Source organism: Theropithecus gelada, chromosome 1, assembly GCF_003255815.1.
Source record: "Theropithecus gelada isolate Dixy chromosome 1, Tgel_1.0, whole genome shotgun sequence".
NCBI classification, from domain to species: Eukaryota; Metazoa; Chordata; class Mammalia; order Primates; family Cercopithecidae; genus Theropithecus; species Theropithecus gelada.
This window is the reverse complement of record NC_037668.1, coordinates 22,444,428-22,465,113: the sequence shown is the minus strand read 5'-3', so window position 1 is coordinate 22,465,113 and position 20,686 is coordinate 22,444,428. Positions and strand designations below refer to the sequence as shown.

Here is a 20,686-nt window from a genome sequence, read left to right as displayed (position 1 = left end):
TTTTTTTTTTTTTTTTTTTTTTTTTTTTTTTTTTTTTTTGGAGACACAGTTTCACTCTGTCGCCCAGGCTGGAGTGCAGTGGCATGATCTTGCCTCGCTGCAAACTCTGCCTCCCGGGTTCAAGGGATTCTCGTGCCTCAGCCTCCCGAGTAGCTGGGACTACAGGCATGTGCCACTATACCCAGTTAATTTTTGTATTTTTAGTAGAGATGGGGTTTCAGCATATTGGCCAGGCTGGTCTCAAACTCCTGACCTCAGGTGATCTGCCCGCCTTGGCCTCCGAGAGTGCTGGGATTATAGGCATGAGCCACCGCACCCAGTCAGTGCCTCAGATTTTTGTTTTCAGTTAAAATAATAAAAATATCATTTTCGAAGGTGATTTTTTTTTAATGTAAAGTATGGGTCTCTAACAGTTTTTCTCTTGGGTATTTTTGTTCGTATCATCTACTTAAGCCCCTCAGTATAGCACCTCCATCTCTTTTGACGTTTAACTACCAGCACTGTATAACCACAGCAGTGAAAAAAGAATGACCCTAAATGTATTTTAGAGGACCTAGTATCTTCCAGAATCCGTATATTTAAAACATTAATGTGATACACATTAATCTATAAGAAGTTTAGAGCCTACAGTGAAATGTCACAGAATTGAGCAAGTTCATTTCCTGTTAATAAGGTCCATATGCATGCAATTGATTAACACTTTGTAGGTTCAACAATAAATATAGAGAGAGAGATAGTGAGATAGCAATGGGATGCAATCTGGAAACTATTCTGTTAGTGTAATTTATTTTACATAAAAGTGAAAATTAAAAATATTATCTTCAAAATTAATTTAAAAGTTACTAAACTGCTAGACTGTATGCCATTTTAAGCAATAAAAATAAGGAATTAATGAAAAAAAAGTTTATAAAACAAGGGGAAATAAAGAATGGCATTGAAATCCAGTCCTCAGTTTTTTTGGTTGGTTTTTGTTTTTTTTGTTTTTTTGAGACAGGGTTTTACCCTGTCACCCAGGGTGGAGTGCAGTGGTCTAGTCATAGCTTACTACAGCCTTGAACTCCTGGCTCAAACAGTGCTCCCACCTCAGACTTCCAAGTAGCTGGGGCCACAGACGTACATCACCACACCTGGGTAATTTATTTTTTGTAGAGAGAGGGTCTCACTATATTGCCCAGTCTGGTCTCAAACTCCTGGGCTCAAGCGATCCTCCTGCCTTGGCCTCTGAAAATGCTGAGATTATAAGCATGAGGCACTGTGTGCCTAGCCACTTTGCTCTTTTTAAAAATCCATTTCCTTCTACCTGTTTTTCCCCTGTTACTCTGGGTCATTCGGTTTTACCAGCTCTCAGGGCTACGCCTGTATTTTACCACAGCTAAGGTGTAACTCTATCTAGAACATAATTGAGCATTTTCCAAGTGGCCCATGGGAAAGGGAAGAGTGGACTCAGCCTGCTGGCTTTCAGTTATAGGATGTTCCCAGGCTCCCACATCATCACCCAGCCAGGGCGGCTCAGGGCTGCGGCTGCACAGCTGACCCTGGCATCTGCATGGCTTCAAGACCCAGATGCACATTTAGGCTGGGACAGGCAGATCTGCTCTTAATCTCCAAAGTGAGAGTGATGGTAATAGCCCCTACTCCTGTAATGTGCACCCACAGCCACTTGCACAGTTTTAGAAAAATATTCCCAAGCCACTTGCCTAAAGGCTGTGGAATTGTAAACTTTGAAGACAGCAGCTAAATTTTTTTCTGTTCTCTCTGACTTATAAGTTTTCTTATGGAAGTCAGATTTTGAGACAGATTTGTAAGTTTGTATATGTAGCTGTCAGAATCTCTGAAGTAGGATCAGAGCCCAGACCCTGGGCTGTTGATATTGCCTCCCCATTTCCCCTTGTCCTTTCCACTGGTCTCAGGCAGCCAGCATTCCTAGCCCACCCCTGTTCTAATATCGCTGGGCTCAGAACTGAGCTAGTTGACTTGAAGGTGAACCCTTTATCTCTCTTCCCTCCTGCTGAGAGCCACGGAACTCTGGATCTGAGTTCCCCAGGGGCTGTAGTTGGCATTACCTGTGCCTTTTCACTCCCCATCTGCCCTCTCTGTTTGTCTGAACAAGAACAGCTCTCTTGTGTCTTAGCTTTGAAAGGGGGCTGGAATTTGAATGCCAGTGAAGTCTCTCCTCTGTTCCTCCTAGGTCATCTCTTACAGTACTAAAGAGTCTGATTCTGTAGTGATGGAGGCCAGAGAAGGGCAGAAAGGATAGGAAGGAGAGGCAGAGAAAAACAAAAAATTCATGTAAATTTGAGAAATGCCTGATATATTTTGGCAACATGGGCAAATTACATGTAGATGTGCTTTGGTATTCCTGGCTACTGATCATGACTTTCAAGCAGAAGAATGTGAGGGCCAAAAGAACGCTTATGGAAAATACACTTCCAAACCCTCTCATTTTGTGCACGAGGGAAGAATAAACCCAGAAAGATAGTGTGACTTCCCAGGGCCACAAAACGTATTCATAGAAGAGCCAGGACCAGAATACATCTCCTGACTCTTGGTCCAGTGCTGTTCTCATCCATGCTTGCTCATTGCTCTGTCTTCGGGGATCTGGGGAAGTCTGGGCCTGAGAAGCCGTCCCTGAACAGCAAGCCTAATGTCCTTCATTTTCTTTTTGCTTCTAGTCAAACCAGGCAATGTGAGGAACATCATTCAGCACTTTGAGAACAACCAGCAGTATGACGCCCCAGAACCTGGGACACAGCGACTCTCGACCGGAAGTTTTCCTGAGGACCTGCTGGAGAGTGACAGGTAGCAGTGGCTGGATGGGACTCACTAGCTGCTTGAAGAGTGGGGCATGGGCAGGGCTGATGCTGGGGTTTAATTCCAGCTACTTTACCCCCCTCCACTAGCTTCTAAGGCTCCATCTACAGAACTTCCTCCCCACCCCCAGTATCTTCAGGAGACACATTGTGTGCTGGTGAAAAAGCCAGTGGAAGAGCAAACAAATCCCTGACTTCCATCCCAAGAACTACACACTTTTCAAATTCCCTTTGGATTTATCACCTGACTACTCAGTAGCCTTCATCCAAGATCGAGCTAGATGATATAAAGAGGCCAATCAGGAAACCCTAAGTGACAAGGATAAGGAAGACTATAGTGGGCGCAAGAGGGGTCCTGGGGAAAAAAGACCCAGGCAGGCAAAAGGAAGTCGTTTCGTGTCTGTATGTGAAAAAGAGAGCCAGAGATGAGGTTCTGCTGGGTACTTTAAAGACAAGTGATGTAACTCTAGGCATCAGATGTCCACCTCAGCAAAGAGAGGCAAAGTGGATTGATTACAAATGAACTGCTTTTCCCTTTTCAAGAAGAAAAAAGGGAATTGAGACTGGCATCTCTCATATTCTTCTTTGGTCAGGTTCTCACTAGAGTCCTCATCTGGTATGAAAACATGTTCTTGGACTTAGTTGCTCTTGATCGTGACATGGCAGCAGTCAAGTCATGTCTAAAACTCTATAGCCAGCACTTCAAATCACATGCCTGTAGTCACAAGTATTCCTGCCACCCTTAAAGGTGACTTAAACAGGTATAGTAATGTGGTCTTGTGCAGGGGGAAATAACTCTTGCGGACACTCAAGCCTCAGAGCATTGAGCTGGAGTACAGGCAGGCATGAAAGCAAGTCAGTGTGAAGCAGTGTGGATATTCAAGCCATTTTGCCTTTGCTTGTTTGTTTGGGGGATTTTTTTTTTTTAAGAGACAGGGTCTTGCTCTGTCACCCAGGCTGGAGTACAGTGGTACAATCATAGCTCACTGCAGCCTCAACCTCCTGGGTTCAAGAGATCTCCGTCAGCCTCCTGAGTAACTAGGGGTACAGGCATGCACCACTGCACCTGGCTAATTTATTTTTATTTTTATTTTTTTTGAGACAGTCTCACTATGTTGCCCAGCTTGGTCTGGAACTCCCAACCACAGCAATCTTCCTCCTCAGCCTCCCAAAGTGCTCGGATTATAGGCATGAGCCACTGCCCCTGGCCTATTTTGCCTTTGAAATAACTAATTGTCAAACCATAAGCCAAGCTTTCCTGCTTGAATGCAGGTTACTCCTTTCTGTTTATATGAAGCCTTTTTTCAGCTTAACACGTGTCAAAAGATTTTGCTGCCATGAGAATTGACATTTACAGGAGATAAAGGTTAGATTTGTACTGGGGGAAGGTTGAGTTCTAACATTAATGGGTAAGTTAAATATGCACATTATGTGATTCCTGTGGTAGCAATGATGTAGATAAATCAAATATTTTAAGATTATAAGACATCAACATTTTGAGAAAATATTTGAGACCATTTACAAACTTGCATTCTTGGCATTGCTAGGTAAATTTGCCCTAAGACACTCACTAGGATCCTAAAGCTACTCTAAGCAGAAACCTTTGGATTTGATGATTATAAACTCATTGGCAATCTCAGAAGAAACAGTATTAGCAGTATGGTGGGTCAGAGATTGTTGTAGATACTTAACAGGTATAAGATGCCCCAGTTCTAGAAGGCAGTACCCTAGGAATTTGGGGGCAAAGCTAGATGATATGCCTCACTTCTTGGTGGGAGCATTACTTACTTCTGGGTGCGTGAAGGAAGGCGCTTAGCTCTGCAGCCCCAGTAGCTCTACTGGGTATTTATTGTGCTGGTACAGTGACCTATTAGGACACTGAAAAGTGTTCTGAGTTAGTCTGGGTTGGGATTGTTCTAGCAGAATTCTGGGGGGTGAATTCAGTAAGGGATCAGTGGGCAGTACGTTTTCTAACCCTGCAGATGAAACCCTCAGGACCCTAGGAGATGAGCTCCATTTTGGATCATCCGGCAGTTTGGGCACCATGAATGGAGACCGAGACATTTAGCTCCTTGTTGCGGCAACCTGCTGTGCTATTAAGAGCTCTGCAGACATTTGCAGGCCTCCTGTGGTCCTAGAAGCAGAGCAGGATGTAGATTACTAATAATATCAGAAAAGCAGCCCAGGAGGCCACAGCATGGAGGTGGGGGGACCATCCTGGGGCAGCTAGGGGTCAGAGGTGCCAGCTGTCTCAGGCTGATGCACTGCAGGACTCGACTGCAACACCCAGTCATCAGCATCTCATCAAACCCCAGAGACACTCAGTAGCCAAGCATGGCAGGCCAAGGAGCGGGTCCTGCCTGTCAGTAAAAAGGCCCCTGTAAGCACAAGCCTGTCTGCTCCTGAGAGGAAACAGAATCTTAGGAACGATACTGTTAAGATAAGAATGGAACTCATCGCATCACAACTGGAGGGCTAGGAATCCAGCAGCAGATAGAACTTTCTGACAGGCCATGTGGAAAATCCTAAAATGAGCTGTGAATGTAGCGACTCTACTGTCCTCTTAAGACCTCTTCAAAGAGGTCCGCCTCAAGCAGAGTTAAAGGCGGCAGCTGACCCACTCCAAAGCAGGGCAACATGGACTGGCCACTAGATGGCCCCATGGGCAGGGAGCTGGGACCTTGTGGTCCCTGATGAGGGACGATGATGTCTACCACCTTCTTGACAGGAGCATGGTGTCTCAGGCCTATAGACACACTATAATTCGGATTCCTTTAGCCCCAGATTTAATCTTCCTGTTGGGATCCCTTCCTAATAACTCCAGAGGCAGATGACTCTGTCCATCCATCAGGCTAGGCTGAGGAGAGAGGAGTTTATAGAGCAGCAAAAATGGTCTATCACTGAGAAGCTTCCACTGCCATCCAGGTGCTTTGGCCATGTTCAAGGGGAGAACCTGTGGCATGGAGGCATCCTCGAAATGAAGTCGCAGGTAAGAGCTGGCCAGGATGTAAGCATGGCCCACTGACTTCCCAAGTCCCAAAGTCTCTTGTCCCTTCCCCCAGTTCACGCTCAGAGATTCGCCTGGGCCGCTCTGAAAGCCTCAAGGGCCGGGAAGAGATGAAACGGTCTCGAAAGGCGGAGAACGTGCCCCGCTCTCGCAGTGATGTTGACATGGATGCTGCTGCGGAGGCTACTCGCCTGCACCAGTCAGCCTCGTCCTCTGCCTCCAGCCTCTCCACCAGGTAGGCAGGGCTACAGTGACTGCACCCATGGCCATCTTGGGAGTGGGCGCAAGGATAGAGGGTTGCTGAGAGTTGACATTCCCTCCACAGGTCTCTTGAGAACCCAACCCCTCCCTTCACTCCCAAAATGGGCCGCAGGTAAGTGATGGGCACAGTGGTGCCTCTGTTTGGTGTCTGTGTGTCCCATCCACATCCAGCTGCTCCTCTCACCCACAAGGGGCTGGTTGGGTGGGTGTCTCCTCTTCTGGGCCCGCTGGTTTCCCATGTGCATGGGGCAAGCAGGTCAGGCAGAAGAGGGAGGGCCAAACCCTCCATGTGAGTTCTTCCTCCTGAGTGAAGCTGAGCTGCCTGTTATCCCCCAGGAGCATTGAGTCCCCCAGTTTGGGGTTCTGCACGGATGCCCTCCTTCCCCACCTCCTAGAGGATGATCTGGGCCAGCTGTCTGACCTGGAACCAGAGCCAGATGCCCAAAATTGGCAGCATACAGTGGGCAAGGATGTGGTGGCTGGGCTAACCCAGAGGGAGATCGACCGGCAAGAGGTCATAAATGGTGAGAACGTGCTCCACTGCCCCCAGCTCCGCTCACACATGTGGGAATGGGTCCAGGATGCCTAAGACACAAGGGTGGGAAAGAGGTTAATAGGGTGGGGGGCCCCTGTCTGCTGGAGCAGGTCTATGTTGCCTGTTGCTATAGGTCCCCCTCAGTTCTGGCCCTTGGGGTAAGAGAAAAGTTGCTGTATGATCTGAAACCAGCACTTCAAGCTCCCCCAAAATTAGAGTGGTATGGGAACCAGGCGGGGACTCTAGATACTTGCTGATCCATTTTCTCCCTGGCTTTCTACCCTTCTTGTCACAACCACCACTCAGAGCTGTTTGTGACTGAAGCTTCCCACCTGCGCACACTCCGGGTCCTGGACCTGATCTTCTACCAGCGAATGAAGAAGGAGAACCTGATGCCCCGGGAGGAGCTGGCCCGGCTCTTCCCGAACCTGCCTGAACTCATAGAGATTCACAGTAAGGAGCCTGTGCCCTTCCAGACTCCTCCTCTGCCTCCCTTCAGCTTCCTGTTCCACTTTGGCCCCACTGCCAGGAACTCCCTGAGCAGATAACCCCCTACCAATCCCTGGTGAGAAAAAGATCTGTGGACAGCCTGAAACCAGCACTGGAGTTCACCCTGAAAGTAAAATGGTTTCCAGACCCTTCCCATGGCACTGCTGTCAGAGATTCGTTTCTCTCTGTCAGAAAGGTTCTGGCACTTGAGCTCAACCCCAGGCATTTCAAGTTATTCTCTTCTCGCCCCAGATTCCTGGTGTGAAGCCATGAAGAAGCTCCGGGAGGAAGGCCCCATCATCAAAGAGATCAGTGACCTCATGCTGGCCCGGGTATGGCTCCAAACTTCTCCCTCTTGGCAAGGAGGAGACTGGGGGAGGCAGGGTCTCATTACCCAAGGCCAGGGAATTTGGCAAAGGAAGGGATAGGCAGGGGTCTGGTCCCAGGCAGGGGTGTGATGCCTGGCCCCATGTCCATTCTGCCTCTTCAGTTTGATGGCCCTGCCCGAGAGGAACTCCAGCAAGTGGCTGCACAGTTCTGTTCCTATCAGTCAATAGCCCTAGAGCTAATCAAGACCAAGCAACGCAAGGAGAGTCGATTCCAGCTCTTCATGCAGGTGCGTCCTTGGCCATGCCTTGGCCTTCCTTCATCTCCGTCAGGGTCACCAAGGATCTCCTGAACTTCTCTCCTCCTGGCCACATCCTCCCTCTCTACAGCAACTCCCTCTGTCCTTCCGCATGAGCTCCTCAAAAGCACTGACTGACTGTAGACAAAGAGACCTTTGTTTGTGGAAAAGAATCCTGGATTAGCAGTCAGAGGCCTGGCTCACCCACCAGCACCTGTGTGCACTGAGGTGGATCTCAGTTTCCTTGTCTATGGAATGGCAGCAATATGCCTGCCCTTCTGTTTTGACCATATCCCTTTGGATTGGTGTCTCCCTACCACCACAAACCCTTCACTACATCTTTAAGGAAGAAGCTTCTACTACTATTTCTGAGTGATCCACCTGGTGTTAGGACCTGTTTGTCATGTTCACACCCATCTTGGCCCTGAGCCCATAAGCCAGCTCCCAGCCACGCTGACATCTCCTCCCTTCTATGTCTCCTGCTGTCTAGGAGGCTGAGAGCCACCCTCAGTGCCGGCGGCTGCAGCTGAGAGACCTCATCATCTCTGAGATGCAGCGGCTCACCAAGTACCCGCTGCTGCTGGAGAGCATCATCAAGCACACAGAGGGTAGCGCCTGGGGAGGGGCTGGCGTCCAGACTGTACAAGAGGGTCTAGCTTTAGGTTGTCACTCTCCCTGGGATCCTGGGTATCTTTCACTACCCCCAAATTTCAGACATTGGAGTCAGGACAGAGAGGTGTTAGGAACCCCAATCTGATTTGAACAGGCCTTCTAGTGGCATAATTGTGGCCATTTACCACAGTCTCTGTACCTTGCATCTGTAGAGCTGGTTGTGGTAGAGGCAGGAATTCCCAAGAGCTATCAGTGTCTTCAAAGCAGTGGTCTGTCTGAGACCTGAAGATGCTCAGTAAAAGTTACCCTTACTACTTGAGGTCCTCGTGTGAGGCAAGGGTGGCTCACCTCCACCCACACCTGCTGGTTTGAAGCAAGCCAGTTGCCATGGATGAATTCAGGCAGATAATAGCTGATGCCATGTTAGACTTCTCAGGCAGGAGCCCCAACCATCTCCTCTGTCCATTTTGGTAGGTGGCACCTCTGAGCATGAGAAGCTTTGCCGGGCCCGGGACCAGTGCCGGGAGATTCTCAAGTATGTGAATGAAGCGGTAAAGCAAACAGAGAACCGCCACCGTTTAGAGGGCTACCAGAAACGCCTGGATGCCACTGCCCTGGAGAGGGCCAGCAACCCTCTGGCAGCAGAGTTCAAGGTAGGAGGCAGAGACTGCAGCACAGTCAACCCCTCACATTTGTGGGCACCCTTAGGAGCAGAACTCTGGTCAGGGCTTGGAGAGTCTTGGAGGTAGGAGACAAAGACCGGATAGGGTGGCACAATGGAGCCCCAGAAGACACACACCCTGTTATTGTCACCCTGTCCCTAGATGGACAAGGTAGACAGCCCTACCCAAGAAAGACTAGATGTTGGAACTCAGCCTGAGAGAGCAGGGGATCGGGTAGAACTGGAGGTAAGGTGGAGATCTTCTGGGAGGGAATAAAGCTGGAGGCATGGGCAGGAGAAGCACTGTGTGATTTTCTTGGGACTGCAGTTGGCACATGGTAGGGGCAGGTGGGAGACCCAAGTCAGAGCCATCAGTATATCCCCCCGCTGGCACATGGCACATGACTTCACAGTTATCTTTTTGCTTGTCTTCATCCCCCACAAGAGAGTAAGAGCAAGGACTTTTTCTTACTTACCAATTCCCAGCACCTTAACACAATGTCTGGCACACAGTAGGTTCTCAAACACTTGAATGAATGAATGAATGAATGGTGTCTCCTTAACAGAGCCTGGATCTTACAACCAGAAAAATGATCCACGAGGGGCCCCTGACCTGGAGGATCAGCAAGGATAAGACCCTGGGTATGTGCCAGGGGACTGGGACTGAGTGGGAACCTGCAGTGGGTGGGCCTCCCTGGGATTTTCTCTCTGTCTTTCCCAAGCATTGAAATATGACTGGAGGTGATAGCTCAGGACATGGGAAGGGAGTTACCAGGGAGAGAAATGGGGTCACCAGACTCCCAGGGCTTCCTAGAGCCTCCAAGAGCCTATGGCCCTACATTGTGCTCATGAGGGATGAGTGGGCACCAGGGAACGCCTCCCCACGACCATACCCCTCCAGACCTCCATGTGCTGCTGCTGGAGGACCTCCTAGTGCTGCTGCAGAAACAGGACGAGAAGCTACTGCTGAAATGCCACAGCAAGACCGCTGTGGGCTCCTCAGACAGCAAGCAGACCTTCAGCCCGGTACTCAAGCTCAATGCTGTGCTCATCCGCTCTGTGGCCACAGGTACCTGGGGAGATGGTCCAGGCTGGCCTGGGGCTCAGGGACCATGTCCAGCGAGTGCTGGGTGAGGCAGGGTCAGTGTGGAGCCTTTACAGGACCTACCTGTCCACCTGTGTTCCTTTCCTCCTGTCCTGACCCAGCCTAAGCAGGAGGACTGGCCCAAAGTGGGGTAGGATGAGGGTTAGGATGGGGACCAAGAGGAAGATAGACAACCTGGCACAGGGGTGGTCAGCAGTCCTGAAGCACAGTGCTGGTTTGGATGGGACGTGCACACCCAGGATGGGGTAAGAGTGTCTGAGCAGGATTGGGAAGAATGGGATTAGGCAGAATGAGTAGGACAAGCCTTATCTGCTATAAGAGTGACTTGGGCAGAGTTTGGTTACAGAAGATGTTAGTACCCACGGTACAGAGCTGGGTCCAGTGGACAGAGACGTTTCAATGAGAAGTGCAGTGTGTGTGAGAAAGGGCTCTGGAGCAAAATTCTCTGGATTCACTTTTTTTGTCTGTAAGATAGGAGTGATACCTACCCTACCTCTTGGGGGCATCAAAAGGAATGACAGGTATGAAAAGTTTTATAAAATTATAAACTATAATCCCACTGCTTTGGGAGCCTGAGGCAGGCAGATCACTTGAGGTCAGGAGTTTAAGACCAGCCTGGCCCACATGGTGAAACCTGTCTCTACTAAAAATACAAAAATTAGCCAGGCATGTTGGCAGGCACCTGTAATTCCAGCTACTTGGGAGGCTGAGGCAGGAGAAGTGCTTGAACCTGGGAGGCGGAGGTTGCAGTGAGCCAAGATGGCACCACTGCACTCCAGCCTGGGCGACAATGAGACTCCGTCTCAAAAAACAATAAAAGGCCGAGCGCGGTGGCTCACGCCTGTAATCCCAGCACTTTGGGAGGCTGAGGCGGGTGGATCACGAGGTCAGGAGATCGAGACTATCCTGGCTAACATGGTGAAACCCCGTCTCTACTAAAAATACAAAAAACTAGCCGGGCGTGGTGGCGGGCGCCTATAGTCTCAGCTACTTGGGAGGCTGAGGCGGGAGAATGGCGTGAACCCGGGAGGCGGAGCTTGCAGTGAGCCGAGATCACGCCACTGCACTCCAGCCTGGGAGCACAGCAAGACTCCGTCTCAAAAAAAAAAAAAACAATAAAAAGTTTTATAAATCCTAAGCACCGTACACACATCAGCCATCACTATTATTAGAGCAGGAGAGGAATGGGGTAGCTGTGAAAGATGACATTAGGCGTCCTGGAATTTCCTCTGTTCCTTGTGTAAGTGGGTTCCAAGTGGTCCTCATGATCCACATCTGTCTCGTGCTGCACTCTCCATCCGCGTTGAGGGTCAGGGCTTTGAGTCCCACTCTGTCACCCTGGCCCAGGCTGCAGTCACACCTCCCATCCCTAGTACAGACCCTTCTACCTTCCTTTCCTCACGCAGATAAACGGGCCTTCTTCATCATCTGCACCTCTAAGCTGGGCCCACCCCAGATCTATGAGCTGGTTGCATTGACATCATCAGACAAGAACACGTGAGAATTGATTGAGGGGTTACCCGTAACCACAGTCCCTTTGGGACCAGGGTGGTGTGTATGAGGACGGTGGATAGCAACACGAGGACTGGGCCCCAGAGCAGTGCCTGGACAGGGGGTTGGGAAGGGAAGTGGGAGGTAGGACAGAAGTAGAGAAGCTGGGAGGGGTCATCACCCCTGAGCTAGTCGCCAGGCCTACTTCTGGGAGAATGAGTTTCTGGCAGTCTTCCAGCAGCTGCTGCTGCTGCTGCTTTCCTTCCTGCCCTACTCCCTTCACCGTCAGGCGAATTAGATTCATGCATCCTTCTCAAGCATTTGCCTCCTGCCCAACCCATGTTCTCTGACAGCAGCTGCCAGAGGTGGCGTGGTACAGTGGAAGGAGACAGGTCGAGTCAAACAGTTTCGCAACTCCAGGGTTTTCATCTTTCAAAATGTGGCTAATGCTACCTGTTAGAGAATTACTTTAGAGAGAAAACACAGAATGCTTTGCCCAGAGCGTAACAGAGGGTTGGTGTCCAGGATTTGGTAGCTGCAAGTAATATAACCCCAAGGGAGCAGCCCGGGAGGACTGTACAGGGAGGTGGGCACCTGCCAGGCAGAGGGTTCTTAGGGCCTGGAGAAGGGCCTGGAAGCCTTGCTCCAGTGGGCTCAGTACGGGGTGGTGTGTGCCACTATCTTGCTCTCACTACAGTCCTCTCTGTTCCTGCCGAGCAACAGATGGATGGAGCTCTTAGAAGAGGCCGTGCGGAATGCCACCAGGCACCCCGGAGCTGCCCCGATGCCCATCCATCCTCCACCCCCAGGCCCCCAGGAGCCAGCCCACCAGGGCCTCACACCCAGCAGGTGCAGCACTTGGCCCTCCAGACCCCACACTCTCTCCACTCCAAACCTCCTGTTTCCTGCTGCTTCTAAGCCCTTCAGCCCCAGGGGTGGACAGCCACAACAGGGAAATGCTAGCAGGGAGCAGACAGCTCCAAGCGCTGGCAGATGGAGAAACATGCCCCCATCCCTGCTTCCTGTCCCTGTCCGCTCCCCCACAGTCTGCTACCTGGCTGTAATAGAGCTGAGCCTGAAGTAGGGTGAGGGGATGTAGAGCAGGGGACCAGAGAAGCTCAGCCAGCAGCCCCCCTCCTCTCCGGGTTGCCAAGCAGACCAGCCAGGTGAGGAGGCCCACACCATCCTTCTCGGGTCCTACTGCATTGCCCATTCTAACACACGAGTCCAGGGTGGAATCTCATGACATCTCACCCTGAGTTGGTTTCCTCCCTCAGGGTAGAACTGGATGACTCAGACGTGTTCCATGGTGAACCCGAACCCGAGGAGCTGCCTGGAGGTAAGGGCCCTGAACTGTCCTGTGGGAGCCTGCCCAGGCCTTTTTCTGTAGGCACAGGTTGGGTGTGAGTATGGGGCGATGGGAGAGTCCATCGGGGCCCGGGGTGTGAGGTTTTGATAGAGTAGAGAAGAAACAGGGCAGGAGGAAGAATCTGGAAGAGGAAGGAGAGCAGAGTGAACAGACTTAAGAAAGGGTGAACTCACTCACCTGACCAGAGATTCCCACCCAGCCTCTCTGGGTGACAGCGTCAGCCATGGAAGAAGACGAGCAGTCTGGCGGGATCCACGGGCCCTGCATCCTCCAGGGGGTTACTGTTGGGGAGAGAGATGCGTACTGCAACTATGGGGGTGGAAAACATGGGGGCCTGGGGAGCTCAAAGGGCTTAAGATGCAGTTACCGTGATGGGGACAGCGTTCTCATTGAGAGCTTGCGTGTGAAGTAACCTGGGGTCTTGGGTTTCAAGAGAAATCTCGGGCTTCCTGGCTCGGTGTCTGTTGTTTCCTTCTGCTTAGAATGCTTTTCCTCCTAACGCCACACCTCCTTCATGTCTTCATTCCAGGGTCCTCTTGGCCCAATCTGTTTAATACTGTAGCCAGCACTGCCCAGCCCCCAGCCCCATGCCCTGCTGTTGTCTTCTTTCCCGTGGAAGTTACTGCCTTCTAACAAACTACATAATTGACTGAAGAGTCTTATTTTTGTATGTCCCTCCACTAGAATGTAAGCTCAACATGGGCAGGGATCTTTCTGTTTTGCTTACTGTCATATGCCAAGAGCCTGGGACAGCGCCGGCCACAGGAAGTTCTCAGTAAACAACGGTAGAACGAATCCGTGTTCCCAGCCCTTTGGCTCCAAAGCTGCGCATAGGCTTTCCCATACAAGCCGTCTCCCTTTCCCTGCCTTCTTCTCTCATCCAAAACAGGCACTGGGCCCCAGCAGAGGGTCCAAGGGAAGCACCCGGTCCTGCTAGAGGACCCTGAGCAGGAGGGCAGTGCAGAGGAAGAGGAACTGGGTGTCCTGCCTTGCCCTTCTACATCCCTGGATGGAGAGAACAGGGGCATCAGGACAAGGAACCCCATCCACCTGGCCTTCCCAGGCCCTCTGTTCATGGAAGGGCTCGCTGACTCCGCTCTGGAAGATGGTGAGTGCTTCAAGGCCCTGCTGTCAGCCCCTGGTCCCCAGTTGCACAGCCAGTGTGAACTGGCAGGCGCCTGCACCCTCCACCTTCCCGAAGGCTCTCCCTGGTGTGCTTGAGGAGAGATGGATGCAGAGACAGATGTCATTCCCCACCCAACCCCCACCAGCTAGTTGACCAGAGCCCTCCAGCTTCACCTGTGCCTGAGGTCACCACCTTGGGGTCGGTGGAGCAGCACAGCGATCCTTCTGGCGTGGTGTGCCATCCTGTGCTGGGAAGACATCACCCTGTTTCCCTTCCAGTGGAGAACTTGCGACACCTGATCCTGTGGAGCCTGCTGCCAGGTCACACCATGGAAACTCAGGCTGCCCGGGAGCCCGAGGACGACCTGACACCCACACCTTCTGTCATCAGTGTCACCTCTCACCCCTGGGACCCAGGCTCCCCAGGGCAGGCGCCCCCTGGGGGTCAAGGGGACAACACCCAGCTTGCAGGGCCAGAGGGGGAACGGCCAGAGCAGGAGGACGTGGGTCTCTGTTCTCTGGAACACCTACCCCCAAGGACGAGAAATTCTGGGATATGGGAGTCTCCAGAACTGGACAGGAATCTGGCTGAAGAGGCTTCAAGCACAGAGGCAGCAGGAGGTTACAAAGTTGTAAGAAAAGGTAAAATAAATGGGAGTGTCCAGTGGGGAGACAAGCTCCCTTACTAGGTGAGATAAGTCTTCCGAATAGCTGCTTCCTTCCCTATATTCCCCCTGGGTACCGTGTGAGCAGAGACCTACACTTGGTCCTGGATGAAGGAGACACGCTGATACCAGGCAGGCTTTGGAGTTAGGCAGTCGAGATTCAGAGCTTAGCTCTGCCACTTAATATCTGTGTGGCTTTACACAAAATTCTGAATCATCCCTGAACTTCATTTTGTAACACATAAGGACATTTCCTTCTGCCTGGCACAAACCAGCTACCAGCAACCAGTCTCTGTTAGCGCTCCTCACTCATCTGGTCCCACGGAAAAGAGCCGCCCTTCTCAGGAGCCTCAGGCTGGGAAAGACAGGGCAGGTGCATGCAGCCCCTCACACCAGGCAACAGCACCTAGGGCAGTAGAGGTGGCAGCTGGGACTGGAAGGGGTGGAAGACAAAGCTGAGAAGACATTTGGCGAGTGAGGGGTATGGGGAGTGAATAAGGTGGCAGGGAGGGCACCCCGGGTTGGAAAACACCATGGGCAGCCTTGAGACAAGAAAAGCCAAGACAAGCTCACAGGGAGGCCGACAGGTCTGCCCAGCCCAAGCAGTGAGCCCAGGGAGGAAGGTCCCTGCCCCGGGAAGAGTGGGCTGGTCTGAGAGGGTGGCAAGAAAGGTAGAACAAAACCTGGGGCACACCCAGGGTGGGGTTCCGCGCTAGTGGGCCTGCCCTCCCCTGAGGTTCCACTCTGCCGCCCTTCCAGCAGCATTTTTCATTCCATCTGCCCAATGCCCGCCTTCTCCTGGGTTTCTGGGAACTGACCTTCCTTCTCTCTCTGCTGGTGAATTGGTGGAAAGTTCTCTGCACTGCCTGGGATGTCATCGTGTATGATCTTGTGTTCACCTTGTTCTTCCCATTTTCTCCTCCCCCGTCCTCACCTCCTGCCCTCTCTCCTTCCTGTTCTCTCTCCCTTCCCTTTCCTTGTCTTCTGGTCTCTCCTCTTCCTGGTGGTGGTGGTGTCGGTGCAGCTGAGGTGGCAGGCAGCAAGGTTGTCCCTGCACTACCAGAGAGTGGCCAGTCAGAGCCTGGGCCACCTGAAGTGGAAGGCGGAACAAAGGCTACGGGTAATAACTTTCTCCTTGGAGCTAAAGACAGGCCAGGACTGGAGTGTGGAACCTGTGAGGGCAGAGTCAGACCCCTGCCCATGGTCACACACACACCCACAAGCTCCCTCAGCTGCCTGGAATGGGGAGGAGGAGGAAGATCTGGCTCTAAAGACAGGGACAGGCCCTGTGCTGTCTTAAGAATCCACCTGTCCAGGCTCCTGTTCAGAGTGGCAGGGATAAATGCCTGTGTGCAATTGTGGGAGGGGCAGGGAAGCCTGGCCTGGTTCTGGGGACCCAGTGTCCTTCACCTGATACTCGAGCAGCCACTTCCCCACCTCAGCCGCCGCTCCAGTGTCACTGTGGAAATCGGCTGAAAGGGCCCCCCAGGTTCCACGGTGGTTCTCTGTGCTTCCTGCCTGTCAGGAACCCTCCACGTCCTTCCTCCAGCTCTCTCTGACACCCCTTGGTTGGGTCAAGGGACCTCCAGAGGATCATGGCATGGATGGAAGAGGGGCAGGGCGGGGCTGCAGTTCATCCAGAGCTGGAGTCAGGCAGGGCAGGAGGGCTGCTGCCTGCTCCTTTCAAAAGAGCCTAAAACCAGTCCACAATCTGTTTACTCAAGGACGGGGAGCCACTCTGATTTCCCCAAATGAAATACTGCAGCTCTGCCACTTCTCCCTTGAGTTCACCACTCAGCATCTCCCCTGGGTTGGGGCCAGACTGAACAAAGTGCCATCTAGAAAATCTCGGGAGTGGCCGAGCGCGGTGGCTCATGCCTGTAATCCCAGCACTTTGGGAGGCCGAAGCGGGCGGATCCCAAGGTCATGAGATCGAGACCAGCCTGACCAACATGGCGAAACCCCATCTCTACTAAGAATACAAAAATTAGCTGGGCATGGTGGCACGGGCCTGTAATCCCAGCTAATCGGGAGGCTGAGGCAGGAGAATTGCTTAAACCCAGAAAGCGGAGGTTGCAGTGAGCAAAGATCGCGCCACTACACTCCACCCTGGTGACGGAGCGAGACTCCGTCTCAAAAAAAAGAAAGAGTCTCGGGAGCAGGGCTTTTAGGGGGCTGGCAGATAGTGAGCAAGGCCCGTGTGCTGCAAGTTCATCTGGAGAGGACTGCCTGGCCTGCTCTGTCAGGTGGCTAGGGAATCCCACAGGAGCGGGAGGATAGCTTCAACTTCTCTGTTTGCCTCCTGATCTCATTCTCTTACTGTGGGGACAGGGAACTGCTTTTATGTCAGCATGCCAGCAGGACCCCTGGACTCAAGCACCGACCACTCAGGGCTACCCACAAGCTCCCCTCAGCCTGACAGCGTCCCTGCAGGGCAGGCAGAGCCTCGGCCTCAGCTGCAGGGAGGCAATGGAGATCCAAGACGCCTCAGCCGCTCTCCCCCAAGCCTGGCCCTCAGGGACGTAGGCATGATCTTCCGTACCATTGAGCAACTCACCCTCAAGCTCAACAGGCTCAAGGTGAGGGAAACAGGGCTTGGGTCCCTGCAGGCCTTCAGTCCATCACTCCAAAACCATTCCCCATGAGTGAGATGTGTGTCTTCGTGGGAGCCCTAGATCCTGTCCTGGCCCGGGAATCTTCCCCCAGCCACCCTTAAATCACAGCCCCATCCCCAAGGCCCAGCACAGATCAGAGTATGACCCCTTCCCCAGGGGCCTTAGGAATAGAAGGACTTGAGCAGACATTCCCCCGCCGACTCTTCTAGGATATGGAGCTGGCCCACAGAGAGCTGCTCAAGTCCCTCGGGGGAGAGTCATCTGGTGGCACCACACCTGTGGGCAGTTTCCACACAGAAGCAGCTAGATGGACAGACGGCTCCCTCTCACCTCCCACTAAGGAGCCCCTGGCTTCTGACTCCAGGAACAGCCATGAACTGGGGCCCTGCCCTGAGGATGGTGAGTGAAGCCAGGTCCCTCTCAGTACCTACCATAGGGGAGAAGTCCGCCACCTGGTGAGGACACATCACTAAGCAGTGAGAGATAGTGGTTCTGAGAGTCTGGTTTCCCCTTGAGTGAAACGAATTCATTCCGTCAGCTTCAGAGAGGGATCTTTTTAGGGAAGTCCCACAGAAGCTCCCCGGAAAAATGGGGAGCTTAGAATTGAGCCCTCTTTTTCCTTGTATATGGAGGTAACAAACCAGGAGGAGCCTGGTCTCACATCTAAGATCTGTACTTTTTAAAATTACATATATATGTGTGTGTGTGTGTATGTGTATATATACATATATAAAATATAAATATTTTCTATTTCTTCAAGACAAGGGCTGGCCTGGCTGTGTTGCCCAGGCTGGTCTCAAACTCCTGGGCCCAAGTGATCCTCCCTGCTCAGCCTCTGAAGCAGCTGGGATTGCAGGTGCACACACAGTGCCAGCCTAAGACTGGTGCTGATTAAATGGTTCAGAACCACACTGGGTGAGCCAGGGACACAGCTATGTCATAACTCAGGAAGACAAGGCATGTACCTACCTGATCTAAGGGCTTTAGGGGCTGATGAAAGTGGAGTTCAGTAGACAACCCTTTTCAAGCCCTGCAAGAAACTGGGGTTTCTGGAGGAGAAGGAAGGTGCTGAAGGGGCTGCTCTCGTGAGCCTGAAGACTTTCTAGACAGATCATGTGGAAGCGGTCACCTCAGGCTGGCCAGTTCCTTACCTTCATCCTCCTCCCACAGGCTCTGACGCCCCCCTGGAAGACAGCGCAGCAGACGCAGCCGCGTCACCAGGACCATAACCGTGCAAACCACCAAATCCTCTGTGTCCCCACTCCTCCTTCAGGGACTGGCCTGAGACCAGGGCACAGGGTAGGGGGGATCCCAACGCTCCTCCCTGTGGAGGAGGCAGTTGGGGAAACTAGGATCCAGCCAAGGCCTTGGGGGAGACCCGCATGTTGCTTGGTCTGCTCAAATCGGAGTCAAGTTTCAGTGTCTTTTCCCTCCCTCAGCCCAACCCTCCAAGGCCTTGTGTCTCCAAAGCATGCTGACTGCATCTGAAAGGCCCCCACTCACCATGGTCTGCCCTCACCCCACATGTGCGTGCACGCCTGTACGTGCGCTGCCCTCAGACGTGCAAGTGAAAGGAGGAGGCTTCTGTGTAAATGCACTTTCTTCCTCCCCTCTTTCTCCATAAGACCCCAGGCGGAGGTGGGTGCCTCCCCTCCCCTCTTTGTCACTTTGGTTTCCTATAAATATGTATGTATGGTATGTGCATCCTTGCTATTGTAAATAACTTTGACCTTTTTTGTTCCTGTTCCTGAAGTGCTGGAGGCAGTTATATGGAAGAAGCTGCTTAGGGAAGAGGGGGTTCACTTTTATCTCCTAGTTAACAACCCAGCTCGAGGATCGAGCCTAAAGGGGGAGCCAGGCCTGAGTGTCCCTGTCGCTGTGAGTGGGAAGGTCTTCTGGCTCCCCATCCCACCTGGCTCCAGAGCCTGCCCTCCACAGCTTGCTGCCGGGCTACTCCCTCCCTCCCTGGACTTCTCATCTTCACAAGATGGGGACCATGGGGAGTTTCTTACCCCACCTATGTCCCTCCTTCCCCACCCTGTCCCTGTAGAAAACCAGTGAAGCAGGTACGGAGCTGAAGACTGGGCCCAGGAGGTGGGGATAGCGGGTCTGAATGCTGAGTCCCTGAATTCACCCAGGACCATCCAAGGGGCCACCACAGCATTGGCCCCATCACCATGTCCTCACCCAACTCTCCCTGATGAATAGAATATACACACTGTGCTAGGTGTATATATACATATATATATATATAAATATATATATAATATATAAAATATGGAAATGACTGTTTTGCTGTTAAGATAATGTATACTCTTTTATTTTCTTCCTTTCATGGTTAAGATTTTTTTTTAAGAAAAGTTAAATATTCTTCAATGGTGGTATGTGTGTTTCTTGGAATCGCTGTGATAAAAGGTACGGTGTTTGTTCCCTGTAAGACTGGATAGGATTGGATAGTGGGAACCAGAGGGAGCCCTCTCACCCCTAGACCCAGGTCTTGCCTGTTCCCTCGCCTGTTCCTTCAGATGTGTACTCGCTGAACTAGGGGCTGGGCAAACTTAAGTTATACAACCCCCATGGAGAAAACATGACAAGACACTGATTCCACACACACAAACACACATATATATGTATATAAAGGAGCAGTGGACCCATAGTCAAGAGGTCTCATGAGCTGCCCTCAATGAGCTTGAGGACTTTAAAAGCCAAACCTAAGCGGGAGGGTTGCCTTGGGCCTGGCCAGTTCGTCACTGTCATCCATCCACATCCTCCCACAGACGCAGCCACATCACCAAGACTAACCATATCACCTCTGTCTCCTGACATTCAGTGTTGGATTCAAGTGACAAACTCTCTTCCAGCCCTAACCCTGACTCCCTCTCACAATCCTCAGCTATGTCCTCATTAGGGTACAGTGTATTTGGGCATCAGAATTGATACAGGAGTCATTAATGATGAAGGGTGGGATAAGGATATGGGCTGAAGGGGTCACCGAAGCTCTGGAGGACATGGCAAGGTTCCCTGCAGAAGCTGGGGTGACCATCCAGCACCTCAATGTGTTCAGTGTTGGGAATTCAAAGAAATGATGGGTTTTTCCTGGAGAAGCTCGCTCTACAACCAGCTGCAGAGACAGCTGGGGCAGTCAGACTAGGAGGGCTCCAGGCACTCAGAGGCAGGAGACAGGCCTAAGTGCCACTGAGCCACACAAAGTAAGATGGCAGGACAAGGGAATTCTAGGTAGGCAGAGGCAGTGGAGTGAGGGAAGTAGGACTAGAGAATGTGGAACAGGTTGAATCTGCTCAGAAGTGAGGTAGGA

At 51.9% G+C, this 20,686-nt stretch overlaps 1 protein-coding gene across 2 annotated transcripts in view; it reads left to right on the top strand.

The window, feature by feature from the left end:
* The window catches only part of ARHGEF11 (Rho guanine nucleotide exchange factor 11), a 110,997-nt gene extending 91,251 nt beyond the window's left edge, over positions 1 to 19,746 (top strand). For both annotated transcript variants that reach the window (XM_025403090.1, XM_025403081.1), the window contains 20 exons: positions 2,673 to 2,799; positions 5,873 to 6,052; positions 6,143 to 6,190; positions 6,415 to 6,602; positions 6,920 to 7,066; positions 7,355 to 7,434; positions 7,593 to 7,718; positions 8,218 to 8,335; positions 8,814 to 8,992; positions 9,567 to 9,642; positions 9,902 to 10,069; positions 11,512 to 11,602; positions 12,320 to 12,445; positions 12,874 to 12,935; positions 13,855 to 14,073; positions 14,370 to 14,732; positions 15,780 to 15,875; positions 17,087 to 17,334; positions 17,580 to 17,769; positions 18,541 to 19,746. In XM_025403090.1, the coding sequence (XP_025258875.1) occupies positions 2,673 to 2,799; positions 5,873 to 6,052; positions 6,143 to 6,190; positions 6,415 to 6,602; positions 6,920 to 7,066; positions 7,355 to 7,434; positions 7,593 to 7,718; positions 8,218 to 8,335; positions 8,814 to 8,992; positions 9,567 to 9,642; positions 9,902 to 10,069; positions 11,512 to 11,602; positions 12,320 to 12,445; positions 12,874 to 12,935; positions 13,855 to 14,073; positions 14,370 to 14,732; positions 15,780 to 15,875; positions 17,087 to 17,334; positions 17,580 to 17,769; positions 18,541 to 18,599 (2,891 nt within the window). In that variant the 3' untranslated portion in view covers positions 18,600 to 19,746. The remainder of the gene's footprint in view (positions 1 to 2,672; positions 2,800 to 5,872; positions 6,053 to 6,142; positions 6,191 to 6,414; positions 6,603 to 6,919; positions 7,067 to 7,354; positions 7,435 to 7,592; positions 7,719 to 8,217; positions 8,336 to 8,813; positions 8,993 to 9,566; positions 9,643 to 9,901; positions 10,070 to 11,511; positions 11,603 to 12,319; positions 12,446 to 12,873; positions 12,936 to 13,854; positions 14,074 to 14,369; positions 14,733 to 15,779; positions 15,876 to 17,086; positions 17,335 to 17,579; positions 17,770 to 18,540) is intronic.
* The last annotated feature ends 940 nt before the right edge of the window (positions 19,747 to 20,686 follow it).